This window comes from Sciurus vulgaris (genome assembly GCF_902686455.1).
Source record: "Sciurus vulgaris genome assembly, chromosome: X".
Classification (NCBI taxonomy): Eukaryota; Metazoa; Chordata; class Mammalia; order Rodentia; family Sciuridae; genus Sciurus; species Sciurus vulgaris.
The window spans coordinates 22,801,385-22,815,881 of record NC_136471.1 but is presented as its reverse complement, the minus strand read 5'-3'; the positions used below and the strand labels follow the sequence as shown (position 1 = coordinate 22,815,881).

The following is a 14,497-nucleotide window of genomic DNA, read 5'->3' as shown; positions in this document are numbered from 1 at the left end:
GACTGAAGAGGCAAGAAAGATTCCTGATTTGAGGCTAGCCTTAATAACAAGGCCCTAAGCAACTCAGTGAGACCCTGACTCAACTGTAAAAAGGGCTGAGGATGAAGCTCAATGGTAAAGTGCCCCAGGGTTCAATACCTAGTATCAAATTAAATTAAATTAAAATTTTATGTTTGAAAATAACCACATTTTTACTTAGAAGAATCCACAGAAAAACATATTTCCCTAATAAACCCATTCGAATTTCATTAGTCTAACTGTTCTTACAATTTGTCCCAGTACTTTTCATCAGTTACTACATTGAAAAGCAGTACAATGAACATCCTTGAAGTTTTCTTCTGCCAGACTTTTAGCTCCTTGATAAGACAAACTTGCTTCTAATCTGGCAACTTTGTCTCAAAAAACTGACTTTGTGAATGGATGATATTATTATTATTTTGGTGCTGGGGAGGAACCCAGGGCCTTGCAACATGCTAGGCAAGTTCTCTACTGCTGAACTAATCCCCCATCCCTGAATGACAATTTTGATCAATAATTTACATATTTAACTTACCTCATCATATGATTTATAAAGGCTTTGTTACAGTTAGTGTTGTATTTGCAAAAATTACAGTGGATATATATAGAAAAGTGGCTTGCAAAGTCCTTTATTTTGGAATGACATTCAATGCACTTGTGAATTCCCCGACGACACCTTAAGAAGGCAGAGACAAAACAAAACGATAAAAACATATTTAAAACACAATGGTAAGTCTTATTAAGAATTCATTAATTGAAAAAAATGAGTACTTATATTCCATTTATGTATGTATCAAAATGCATTCTACTGTCATGTATAACTAATTAGAACAAATAAAAAATTTTAAAAAGTATTCATTAATTAAGGGGCTAGGGTTGTAGCTCAGTGGTAGAGTGCTTGTCTACTATGTGTGAGACACTGGGATCCATCCTCAGAACCACATAAAAATAAATAAATAAAGGTCCATCGACAACTAAAAAAATATTTAAAAAAATAACTTATTAATTGAAGCCAAGATATTTAAATTAATATCCTTATATAGAAACCAAAAAGTTGAAAATGTACATTGAAAGAGTACAAGTGTATAAAGTCAAACACCAGCTAATATTTTCCTGGAATGAAATGAATCAGATTAGCTGATTCAAATATCACAAGATAAAAAGCACAAAATATAAGCTTGGTGTAAAGGATTAAAATTATGGAATAGACACAGTAATTCAAATTCTGCTCAGCAAATGTAAACAGTGTACCTTTTTATCATGTAAAAGGTAATCAAAATGTACACGTTTTACATTTGCTTTGCTTTTATGCCAGATAAATAATTATCATGTAAATGTGCAACAGAGGGTTCTGGGATACAGTAAATTATATTAAAATAAACTTTTAGTATTTAAAGTTAGATTAGTATTTTTAGCAGGACTAATCAGGATAAAAAGTACCTTAAGTTTTTCAAAGCTATGCTGATTTTATTTTTTCTGTTGCGTTGTCTCTTCTGCTTGTAAGAGTGTTTGGCTTTGCTTTTAGTTGTAACTCCACCTCCACTCGGCTTACTTGTGTTAGGTTTACTTGCAGTGGAGGCAGTTGCATTAGGCTTACTTGTCTTAGATTTACTTGCATTAGATTTTGTGAGACTTTTAGCAGTTGTGTTTTTAGACTTTGGAGGTAAGACCTGAAGAGAAGAAGTACTCGGAGGACAACTGGAAGGTGTACTTGATGGTCTTGGTTGAAGAGGTCCAAATGAAGCTCGAATAGTAACCTATAATAACAAAATCAATATGTATTTTTAGGAAAATTAATTATCATAGTAGTATTAAAATATCACCCATAAGTTCTCACATTTATGATCATTGTGTTTTTGACAAGCTGCCAAAACAATTCCATGGGGGAAAGAATACTCTTACCACCAAATACAAAAGAATGAACACAAATCCTATGTCATACATAAATATAAAAATTAACTCAAAATGTACCAAAGACCAAATTTTAAGAGCTAAAAAGGGAGAACTTTTAGAAGAAAATATGGTAGTATATCCTCATGGCTATAGGTTAGGCAATGGTTTCTGAAATATGTCACTCAAAGCACAAGCAAAAAAGCAAACAAAAAACAGATGAATAGGCATTTCTTCAAAGATATAAAAACTTGTACATGAGTTTTTGTAGCACCATTATTCATAACAGTCAAAAGAAGAAACAATTTAAATGCCCACCAAACAATGAATGGATAAATAAAAGGTGGAATATCCATAACATCGAATATTATTCATTCATGAAAAGAATGAGATATTGAAACACGCTACAATATGGATGAACTTAGGAAACATTATGGTAAAGAGACTAGTCCCCAAAGATCACATACTGTATGATTTGATTTATATAAAATCTCCAGAATAGGAAATTCATAGGGACTGAAGGTAGATTAAAGTTTGCATGGGATGGTGGAGGTGAAACAGAGAATGACTGCTAATGGGCATGGGGATTCTTTTGGGGGTGATAAAAATGTTCTAAAATTGTGGTTATGTTTAAAAAACTCTGAGAATGTGCTAAAATAAAATCACTGAACTGCACACTTTTAGTGAATGGTATATGAATCGTATTTTCAACAAAGCTGTTACAAAAAATCACTGCAATACAAAGAGTTAAATATACTTACTTTGAAAATACTAAATTAAACAATCAATGGATTCTCTCATTTATTCTAAATGGTCATACCAATTAAATGAAATTCACCTTGGTATTAATTTCCTGCTGTAATATGTGTGTGGGTGTGTATTTCTATTGGTAGCAGTTATATGTTAACACAGATATTAATGGATAATTAAGAGTGTTAGTGTAATTTTAAGAATATTAAAAGAGCACATTCCCTGGCTGTTTTTATGCTTCAATATAACTAAAAAGATTTCACAAATATAGAGATCAAAACTTAAGGGCTGAGGATATAGCTCACTGGTAGAGCACTTACTTAGCATGGAGAAGGCCCTGAGTTCAATTCCCAGTACCTACCTAACTACCTTCTACCTACATACATAAACAAATAAATCTCACAGCCTAAAATCATTCTGTAAAGGACTGCATTATCAGATCTTTAGTAAATGTGACCTCTTTCTGGGGACATGCTGGGCATGATTTTTGCTTCCAAATATCAAGTGAAGGTTTTATCAATTTATCAAACAGCATGGAGATTTTAATAATGCTCAGAATTTCCTTAATGGTAGCTAATATAAAATTTATCACCTAGCATTTGGAAAAATAAAATGTTCAATTATATCCACTGGTTAATGATGGAAGTCAGTCACCTATTAACATTATCTTCAATCACGTGACTATCATTTCCCCCGTGTACTTGAGGAGTATTCTATGTGAAGCTCTGTGAAATACATGTGATTTGGTATCATACATAAGCATTGGACTAGGAGTCAAAAGACCTGAGGTTAAATTAAATTGCACTACTACCTGTTCCTAGCCATGTGACTGTGGGTAAAGAATTTATCCCATCTAAGCCTCCTTATCTGTAATATGGGGAGAAAATTTACTGTGCCTATTTCATTAGATCACTGCATAGATTAAATAATGTATGAAAAGGCACACTGATGGGTTGGCGTTGTAGTACAGTGACAGAGAACTTGCCTAGCACGTGTGAGGCACTGGGTTCGACCCTCAGCACCACATAAAAATAAATAAATTAAATAAAGGTACTGTGTCCATCTGCAATCAAAAAAAAAAAAAAAAGGAAAGAAAAAGTACACTGAAAGCTTAATTCCAAATACTCTAAGACTTTAATACTAATATCAGGACGTTGATATTATTATCATTACTGCTTTGTTACTAATAAGGGAAGATATGTGAAGACTATACTGCTTACATTAGCATTCTGCATGGAATGAATGGATTGCAGAGAAGGACACTGGATAGTTTTTCTCATTCTAGATGCTCAGAGCATTGCTTTACATTATTTTACTTGATTCAAATAGCAGATACATTCACATTCAAAGGTATATACTCAAAGTCAAATATCAATGTCTGGGGATTATTTCCCTTTGGATTATCTACCTCTCCTCTGGAGCAAATATTCAAGAACTAACTTTATATAAGTCACAGAAAACCTATGTATATAAGGCAAAAGGGAAAAAGGAAATTTGTAGTCAGATATGTGCTTCTTACTAAAAGCAGCAATGCTATCCAGGAACAGAACTTATTTCAACAAATGTATGGCATTCAAGGTACTAGGACAGATGCTTGGGAAACAAAGATAAATGAAACATGATTCCTGACAAACACTTTATAGTCTAGTACCTGAAACAGACACATATACTGACAACTGGAATAGCTCAAAAACAGCCTATACAATACTGAAACAACAGGCTGACTCAGCCTACAGTCAATCTAGTTGCATTCTCTACAAAGTAATACTGCTTCAACAAAGCACGTGTTAATCAACTCAAAAAACTATGCTGAAATTTTTCTTTTCAGGATAAGAACAATAAAACCTAAAATTAAGGTCTTAGTTATAATCACAAGTCATTCTGCATGTTATAGACAATATATGAAACTAGGCAGGCATTTATTTCTCTTATACAAAATGTTAATACAACTTATGTGATACTCACTTTTGTTCCAGGAGGCAATCCTTCCAGTTCTTTAGGCTTTATAAATGTACGATGCTGGGTCTTATGATCTGTTTTCTCCTTGCAGGTCAAAAATTGTAGCCTGCATTTTGTACAACGATGAATTCCTTTTTTCTGTTTACATAAAACAGTAGAAATAATAGTAGGAACAATAACTTTTACCACCACAAATCCTGGGGCCTTAAATTCATCTTAATTCTAATAACTAAGTCATTTTAAAACCAGTATTTTATCATCTCTCACCATAAATAATGTCAAAATACCCTCTTTTTTCTGGTGCTAGGGATCAAACCCAGAAAATTGTGCATGCTAGGAAAATGCCTTATTTCTTTTAAAACCACTCCTTACATTGGCATTTGAATTTTAAAAAAGTTTTTGTTATTATAAAAACATCCAATATAAAAATTATATCAATTAGGATCTAATTGGGAAAACCCTAAACTAATTGTGGTGGGAAAGTGCTTTTAATTATAAATTTGAAGTATATACTAATAATTTTTGCTATTTCCATTTGTCTTGCAAAAGTTGGTAAAATAAATTGAAATTTCTAAAATCAAATCTAAGCAGAAACTTCCAAGAAGGTTATGCTACAGAAATAGTTATATAAAGCAATCCTGTCCAATAGAACCTTCTGCAATGATGATGTTCTACAGCTATACTACTATTTTGACTACTCATATGTGGTTACAAACCACTTTAAATGTGGATAATTGCAACTGAAAAGCTGATTTTCTAATTTTACTTAATTTTAATTAGTTTAATTTTAAACAGACACCTGTGGCTAGAGGCTATAATATTTGGCAGCATGAGTATGGAGGCACAAATGAGCACTGTTTTTCTTTTTTGTTTTTTTTTTTTGCGGTGCTGGGGATTGAACTCAGGGCCTTGTGCTTGCAAGGCAAGCACGCTACCAACTGAGCTATCTCCTCAGCCCTGAGCACTGTTTTCAATCTACTGTTTGAGAACCACTTGACTGAATCCCTCCTCAAGTATAGTCCTATTATTATTTTATTAATAAGAAATAGGCCTAAGAAAAATTTGTCACTTGCCCACAACTGGTAGGTGTTCTTTCTACTATATGTTATTAAGTGTAATCTTTATGTGTATGCTTGGACTAATTAAAATGTTTTCTACTTGTATGTAAATTGAGAGCATAAACGAAAAAATGTATTCTCCAAAGCTGTATCTCCACATCACTATATCTTTATAAGATACAATCTTTTAGAATAATCAAAATGAGCTGACATATATTAAAGTACCAGCAGTTTCTGATGCATGGCAGGCATGTGATGAATAAAAGTTATTTAAAAAGTTCAAAACTACACATTATATAATGTATTTTATTATGTTACTTTTATCTTCAGACTATTTTGGAAGTGTGGTGCATTGAATTATATAATACCTACAGTGAACATAGATAGATTCACCTATATGTGCTCAAGAGAGAGGTGGAAGGGGAAAATTCAGCCAAGAAACAGACATCGAGATAATAAGACAGAAAATCCCCCAGAGCAGAGTTCCTAGAAATCTTTTTTCTACCTATATCTCATCTAGATTTATGGCTTTATTTATTTATTTATTTATTTGGTACTGGGGATTGAACCCAGGGAAGCTTTACCACTGAGCTACATTTCCAGTCCTTTTTATTTTTTATTTTGAGACAGGGTCTTGCTAAATTGCTGAGGCTGGCCTTGAACTTGCAATCCTCCTGCCTCATCACCCAAATCCCTGGGACCACAGGTGTACTGTCAGCAATGGATCAGTTTCATGGCTTTAAATAGCAACCGTCCAACTACCTACTTGACATCTTTATTTGTTTTGTGTGTGTGTGTGTGTGTGTGTGTTGTGTATGTGTTGTATGTGAAGTGGGAGTGGGGGAAATCTGTTCCTTCCCTAGTTTTCCCAGTGTTTTAGTATATGGGAATTCTATTTCTGCAGCTGCATAGGACAATGGGAAAAAAGAGAAAGAAAGCATGGCCACTTTTAACTCCTTTTTCTTATACCTTATATTTGACCCATTAATAAGCACTTCCATCACGTTGGGCACACTGGTGTGTGCCAGTAATCCCAGTGACTCAGGAGGATTCCAAGTTCAAGGCCAGTCTCAACAACTTAGTGAGGCCCTAAGCAACTTAGTGAGATCCTGTCTCAAAATAAAAATTAAAAAGGGTTGGGGATGTAGCTTAAGGGCAAAGCATCCCTGGGTTGGGTTCAATCTCCAGTACCAAACAAACAAACAACTCATCACTCATCACCTCCAACCATTTCTACCACCCACACTAGTCTAAAACCACTCACATGAACTCTTGCAATAGGCTTCTATTTTTCTCCCTGTTTCCACCCTTCATCTCCCTACAGTCAATTCTTCCCATGGCTGCCAGAGCAATCTTAAAAACAATGCAGATCTTTCATATACTTAAACCTTCTAGTGGCTTTCCTTAATACTCCAGAATCCTGACTCTGGCTTATAAGGTCCTGGCATGATCTGTCTTACTTTCTATTGCTGCAACCTCATCTCTTAATACTTTTCTTCCTACTTGTCTACTGTGATCCAGCCACATTGACCTCCTTACTGTTTTCTAAACATCCTAGGTATATGCTCACCTTATTATCCTTTGCCTGGAACATTCTTTCCCAGATAGTCACAAGACTACTCTCTTATCTCCTTTCAAGAGGCTCCCCCCCTTTTTTTAAACTCATATAAAAAACAGAAATCGCTCCTTAACCTAAGCCCTGGCAGATTCCTATCCGTATGTATTTTTCCCATTGTACTTGCCACCAGCTGGCATACACATACATTCAGATCTTCCTCTTTCCTAGCATGAGTGTGTGCACACACACACACACGTTATTTCTCCACCACAATGCAAATTCCAGAGGGCACAAACTTTGCTTTTCTCGCTTCTGTATTCCCAATACCTAAACCAGTCCCTGGCATTTATTAGACTCAATAAATATTTGTTAATTAGTGAGGCAGACAGCAAGAGACTGACAGACTACACGAGCAGCAGCAGTCACAATTTAACTAGTTCAAAATGTCTGTCATTCCATTCAGCAAGCATTTGCACAGAGCCATGAGATGGGAGACATTAATCTACCATTCCTTTAATTACATTCAAGTCTTCTGCATCTCTCTTATGCATGTATACTTTCAAGGTGCTAAGGATGATGATGATAATAGTACCTTCTTAAAATAACATGATGTTCAACCAAAGAAACAGTAATGTGAAGTTCCAAGAGTAAAGAAAAAAGTTTTCTGAATTGAACTTTTTGACAAGCATACTATGTTCGGGTGATTTGAGTGCTTTTTCAAGGCTAATGACTAATTTCCCCCTTTAGGCCTCATATCACTGTGGAATATGAGTTTGCAGTAAATGATTGGACTCAAGTCAATTTTTGGCTTTGCCATTCATTGGACAATGTGATATTAGGCAAGTTATTCTCTATAAAGCTTTATTTCCTCATCTATAAAATGGAATCAATCACATACATACCTGCTTAATAGTGTGGCTTTAAATATTAAACAAAATAGTGCACATACAAGTACCAGTGGCTGTCATATGGCAATTGACTAGTACATGGTAACTACTTACTCTTAATACTAAGGAGTTAATGAAGATATTTAACACATCTGAAATCTTTCATCCTTTCATAAAAGTTATACAAACTGGATTGCTAGCACTAAAATTACTCAAGACATGATAATGTATTCTTTTTAGAAAAAAGTTACCAAAGTCTTCAAAAATAATAAAATGAACTACAGGTTTAACAATTTTTATTGTCTAAAATTGCACTAGTAATATCATTTCCATTATAAGATTATAATCCTGCTCAGCTCTGGTTTTTGAGTCTTTGGTGAATAATTATACATACTGAAAATAACTTGAGGGATGCCTGATGATCCTTTGATCAATAGATTTTTTCCCTTTTCACTGCTGATTGCCTTCCTCTTAGGAAAGAAACTGAGCTCCTACAATGGGCCCAATGTTTATGTCTCACCCAAATTCACATGCTGAAATCCTAGCCTCTAATGTGATAGTATGGGAGGTGGGGTCTTTGGAAGGTAATTAGGTCATGCAGCTGAGGCCATCATAAATGAGATTAGTGTCTATATAAAGGGGACCCCAGAAAGCTCTCTTGGGCCCCCTTTGCCATGTGAGAATACAGTAAGAAGATGACCATCTATGAATCAAGAAGCAGGCCCTCACCAGACACCAAATCTGCTGGTGCCTTGATCTTGGACTTGCCAGCCTCCAGAACTGTGAGAAATAAGTGTTTGTTGCTTCAGTCACCCAATCTATGGCAGTGTGTTATGGCAGCCTGAACAGACTAAGAGAGTACCCATGGAACGTCAGTGGTTCCCAAGACTACTTCCAAGTTTGGTAATTTGGTAGAAGGACTTCTGGGACTCAGAAGTTGTTAGACACATGAAAGGATAAAGTGCAGGGTTAATTAAGGAAAGAGGTGCATCAGGTAGATTCTGGAAGATACCAGGTACTAGCTTCTAATAGTTCTCTTACCATGAAGTTGCACAGGACACAATTAATCCTCCCACAACTAACCACTGCAACATGTGTAAAGTATTGTTTGACCAGGAAAGTTCTCTTTAGTCTAAGAGACCAGATTTTTTTATGAGGTAAGTCACCAAATTTTCAGACCCCCCAGAAGAAAAGCAAGTGGTCATATAATCGTATTTTTGACACTAATTATCTAGACCAGCTGGTACAATATGGTTCATCATTCCAGGCATGTAAAACACTCTTATTAGTTAATAACATAAGAAAAATTTTAAGAGTTCAATTTTTAGACATTACACAAGCAGGTCTTTTGGAAAATGTGCCAGATTTGAGCAACTCAGACCTGTTGGAGTAACTCTTTTCAACACACATGGGATGTCAGGACATACCACCTAGGGCATGAAGAGTGACTACAGATGAGATAAAGAACTTAAGAGATACAGTCCACATAGCCACCTATCAATTTCTACCTTTCTAAGTATGTATCACTCGCTCCATGTCTATATTCGCATACTCTGGAGCCTAGTAAAGCAGAGAAAAGAATTATATTAAAAGTCTCATTATGAAACAGAGAGAGTACTATTTTGTATTTCATTCTTTTAAAAATCAAAGGCCAAAAGTTGATATATGAAGCACAAAGAACAGTGTTTCTCAATTTCTATTCCTTAAGAAATGTTAACAGGCATTATACAAATAAAGGGTAGAATGGTCAAATAAGTTGAGGGAACATTATATGTCCTACTTAAAGATTTATATTTTCCTTTTTTTTGGTACTGGGGATTGAACTCAGAGGTGCTTTACCACTGAGTCATATCCCCAGACTTTTTAATTTTGAGACATGGCCTTGCCAAATTGCTGAGGCTGGTCTTGAACTTGCGTTCCTCCTGTCTCAGTTTGCCGAATCATTAGGATTACAGGCATGTTCCATTGCACCTAAAATTTATATTTTCTTCTTTTTTCAGTTGTAGGTGGACATAATACCTTTATTTATTTTTATGTGGTGCTAAGGATCAAACCAGTGCCTCACATGTGCTAGGTGAGTGCCTCTATCACTGAACTATAACCCCATACCAAGATTTATATTTTCTATTAGCATATTAAAAGCTCTAAAATGTCCTGATTTTAAAAATAGCAAAAAATCCTATCGGGCTAGTGTTGTAACTCAGTGGTAGAGTGCTTGCCTAGCACGTGTGAGGAACTGGGTTTGATCCTCAGCACCACATAAAAATAAATAAACAAGATAGATAAAGGTATTGTGCCTATAATTTAAAAAAATTTAAAAAAAATCCTAGTAATTTTATAAATCCAGCCACATATAAAATTTCATTTATCATGAACAATTATTGAGAATACCTATTAATACCTAATGGAACACTGTTGGGAAAACCCTAGAATGGGAAGGTTTTGCCAGAGTGTCTTAAGGACAAGGAAGCTGGCCAGAATAAAAATATAACTACACTGGTACCATAGCAATGGTAATATTGATAATCCTGAAGGTGTTTGAAAATTCGGCTTTCACGGTTTTTTCCAATTAGCAACTACAAGTTGATTTCACGATTATCTAATGACCATAACCAAAACTCATGTTAGCACAAGTGATTAATACATTGGCCATCACAATGCTGTCAATAATAAGAAAATATAATGAGCTTATCAGTGAGGAGGCAAGGCTTGATTACATAATCAGATTCTGTAAATCCACTGACTTCTGACTTTGACAAAGGCACTGTTGCTCTTTCAAACACTCAAGAACTGGCTCACTGCTTCATGAAAGTTTTCAGCCCAAGGGATAGTCTAATTGTTTCAGGAAAAGAACCAGGGGGGAAAAGAGAGAATTCAAGGGAAAGGTACAAGCACTAATACTGGTATCACAGAAACTACATAGCAGAACTGTAAAAAGTCATGCAGGAAAGAATTTACAATCTGAGTATAGTTCTCTGACATAGTTCATGTATCTGGTAATAAAGGTCACTGCTGTTTCCTTTGCTGTCAGTTGCTATAAGAGACCATTCTGGGTCTCCATTCTTGATAACTACCTTCATAATCATTCCCATGTCAGCACTCTTAGACCCTAAAATATCTAACTTAAATATTCCACTCATCTTCCCCTTTCCCTCTACTCTGAGGTCCCTATTTCTAACCACCCTTCTGAACTTTTACTGTACATGAGACTCAGCATCATCAGAAAGCAGGCAAGGAAAAGAAATGAAAGTTTCACAAATAATTCAGCATAAACTGTAAATTAATCATGTCATTTGGAGCAACTTGCTTTCTGCTCAGAACAAATTTAACCAGTGTTCTATGTATGTCTATCTTTTCATCAAAACAACACAAACAAATACGAACTACTAAATCTTACCTGATGCTTCATGTAATGATTCATATAGGGGGTTGCCATTCTACTAACTTTGAGGCAAAATGGACACAGCAAGTTCTTTGTGTTTTCATGGGATGCTCTAAAATGAGTTTCTACGTCAGAAAATGTTGAAGATCTAAACTGGCAAACCTAAAAATATAAAGAAGTTTAATGGCAACAAATCAGCCATGATGAGGTATTTGTTAAGAACATTCAGTACTACTAGTTGAGCTCCGCTGCCTATGCAACCAAGAGTCCTATTAGTACAAGTAATAAAGATAACCTCTGAAACTGAAAAGTTATCTTTCAAAGTTTAGGGGTATGTTCCGAAACACAGCTAGACTCCCTTTCTTTTCAGATCCACCATCCCCATCTTGAATTTTCAGGCTCTGATGCCTCTTGTTCTATAAAGTTTTTCCTGCTATATAAAAGAGTACTTCCTTTTTTAGATGTTAAGGGCTATCCATCAGTGGCAATTTATCTTTATCTTGCTTTCTTATTATTGAGTCACTTCAAATTCTGGAAGAACAATGGTCTCAGAGCATTTAATTGGCTTCTCTATAACTAGAAGCATTTCCTATTTTCCTGGAATGTCTACATTCTCCCCTAATATGATAAGCTCTTAGGTTTTTCTTTCTCCAGTAGGATATTTCTTTGCCTAGCACAGGGGGTTAGCAAACTATGGCCCACAAGCCAAATCTAGCCCACCACACCCAAGGGAGTTTTCAGTAATGGAGAAGTCCTTCAATTTTGGTATGGTAACTACTTTAAATGGTCAAAGTCAAAAGAACAACACTATTTCATGGCAGGTGAAAATTAAATAGACACCTAAGTATACAGTAAAATGTGTGTACCTGGCAAATATATGGCATTTCACCGGGTTTATGAGTATCCTTCATATGTTGTAAAAGAATATGCTCTGTTTCAAATGACAATTCACAGATTTTGCAAATGGCTGCAAATGGGAAAAAAACACAGAATTTTAAGGATGCATATTTAAAAAAGATGCACTTTTTACATCTATGACAATGACAACAAGTAACAGTAATAGTGGCAGAAGTAGTAGTGAGGGTGTTCTAATAATTCTATCACTATGACTTAACATTGTTCTAAGGACCTTATTTAGGTTATTTAATTCTCATAACATCACTGAAGGAAGTGTACTGCTACTTTTATCCACATTTTTCAGATGAACTAAAAATACAGAAAGATTAATGAATTATTTACAAGAGACATTTCAATTTTAGTAACAAATTTTATTTAAGTTATAAGAGTTAAAATCTTATAAAAACTTGTCTTTTAATTTTGCCCTCAAAGTCTATTTCTTATACTTATCAGAATTCTTCAGGTTCCCTGATTAGTTCAGATGATTGAAATTCATAATATTCATAATCTCAATGAATATCACTTACTAGAAAACTCATGGGGAGTGTGTGTACTCTCAATGTGACACTGCAACTGGAAGGGCGTGGGATACTGCCTGTAGCAGTGCTGGCAGGTGGTGTGGTTTTCCCAGCTCTCACTGTTCTGCTTCTCGAGTTCCAAATGGTGTTTCATATGGTTCATGAACCTATAATTGATTGTCAACAGGTGCAAAGATTCAGATCTATAACCACAGAAAAGTTTCACAAATATCTGATTGTAAATTTTTAAAATGCAGTTGTATGACTAAATCAAAATAATATCTCCAAGGCCTTAAAGTCCTCTAAAAAAAAGTGTGCTCTTCAGCAGGGCACGGGAACATGTGCCTACGATCCTAGCAACTCAGGTGGCTGAGATGGAAGGATAACTTGAGCCCAGTTCAATACCAGCCTGGGCAAAACACAGGACAACATCACACACACAAGAGTGTGTACCTTAAATTTCATTAAGTGGCTCACTGAACATTTTTTAATTTTCATTTTGTTTCAATATATAATTAATGTAATCACTAATTTGCTATAACTCTTCATCATTATTTTAGATTTAAAACGTTTTGGGTAAAGAAAAATAGCAGGCTTCTTTCCCACACATGAAATGCTATTTACATTTCAAAATAAAATACTTACAGAAAGGAAACTACCACCAACAGTAACTATGGAGTCATGAAAGAAATCTTTTGAAGGTCTATCTATCTATCTATCTATCTATCTATCTATCTATCTATCTATCTATCTATCTATCTATCTACCTATATAAATCTTTTGAAGATATACATGTATTTGAGTCTTGGTTTCAAAAGTGAATGTAAAAATAATAATTATAAGAACCTCTTGCATTATTTAGTGATAGTGACTTACTGTTGTTACAAACTGTTCATTTTTCCTTAAAGAATGTCATTTGAGGCACTTTCCATTTATATTTTTATAAAATAGCAGTTTTATATTCTGCTATTTTGACATCGCTAAAAGTTTTCTTATGAGAAGGAACTATGGTCTTCAATGGCAGAGAGTACACAATAAATGGGCATACTACTTTAAAGAGTTTACCAAAGCTTTTGGCTAAATTTCAAAGTAAAGTTTTTTAATCAAAACAATTTTAAGACCAGGTTAACTACTTAAAATAATTCATTATTAAGTTCCTAAAGAAAATCTTGAAATGGGGTGGACTAGATAGCAATCATTGTGAAAGTTTTAACATTTATCTCTTTTCTACACCTTCAAAACACTGCTTCTTTTTAGAGTTGGCTATGGTACACATTGTAATATCTTCTTCACTCCTTTGGTTTTGGTAATGGCTGCAATTTACTTTGAAAAGTATCCAAAAAAATCTAATGATTCTATGGATGAATAGATATATGGTAAAATAAGTACAAGTTTAGCATTCCTAATCTGAAAATCTAAAATTTGAAATGTTCCAAAATCCAAAACTTTTTGAGCACCACAATGTGAAAATTCTGCACCTTGTTTCATATGATGGGTCACAGGCAAAATTCAGGTACACCATAAATATTATATAAAATCACCTTCAGACTGTGTATAAGGGACATGAGAAACAAAAACTG

The 14,497-nt window shown here is 34.7% G+C and overlaps 1 protein-coding gene across 4 annotated transcripts in view; it reads right to left on the bottom strand.

Moving 5' to 3' along the window:
• The window catches only part of ZNF280C (zinc finger protein 280C), a 50,660-nt gene that overhangs the window by 5,726 nt on the left and 30,437 nt on the right, over positions 1-14,497 (bottom strand). For all 4 annotated transcript variants that reach the window (XM_079122707.1, XM_079122705.1, XM_079122708.1 and 1 more), the window contains 6 exons: positions 12,927-13,084; positions 12,369-12,469; positions 11,518-11,664; positions 4,624-4,755; positions 1,459-1,775; positions 554-694 (listed from right to left, as the gene is read on the bottom strand). In XM_079122707.1, coding sequence (XP_078978833.1) covers positions 554-694; positions 1,459-1,775; positions 4,624-4,755; positions 11,518-11,664; positions 12,369-12,469; positions 12,927-13,084 — 996 coding nt within the window. The remainder of the gene's footprint in view (positions 1-553; positions 695-1,458; positions 1,776-4,623; positions 4,756-11,517; positions 11,665-12,368; positions 12,470-12,926; positions 13,085-14,497) is intronic.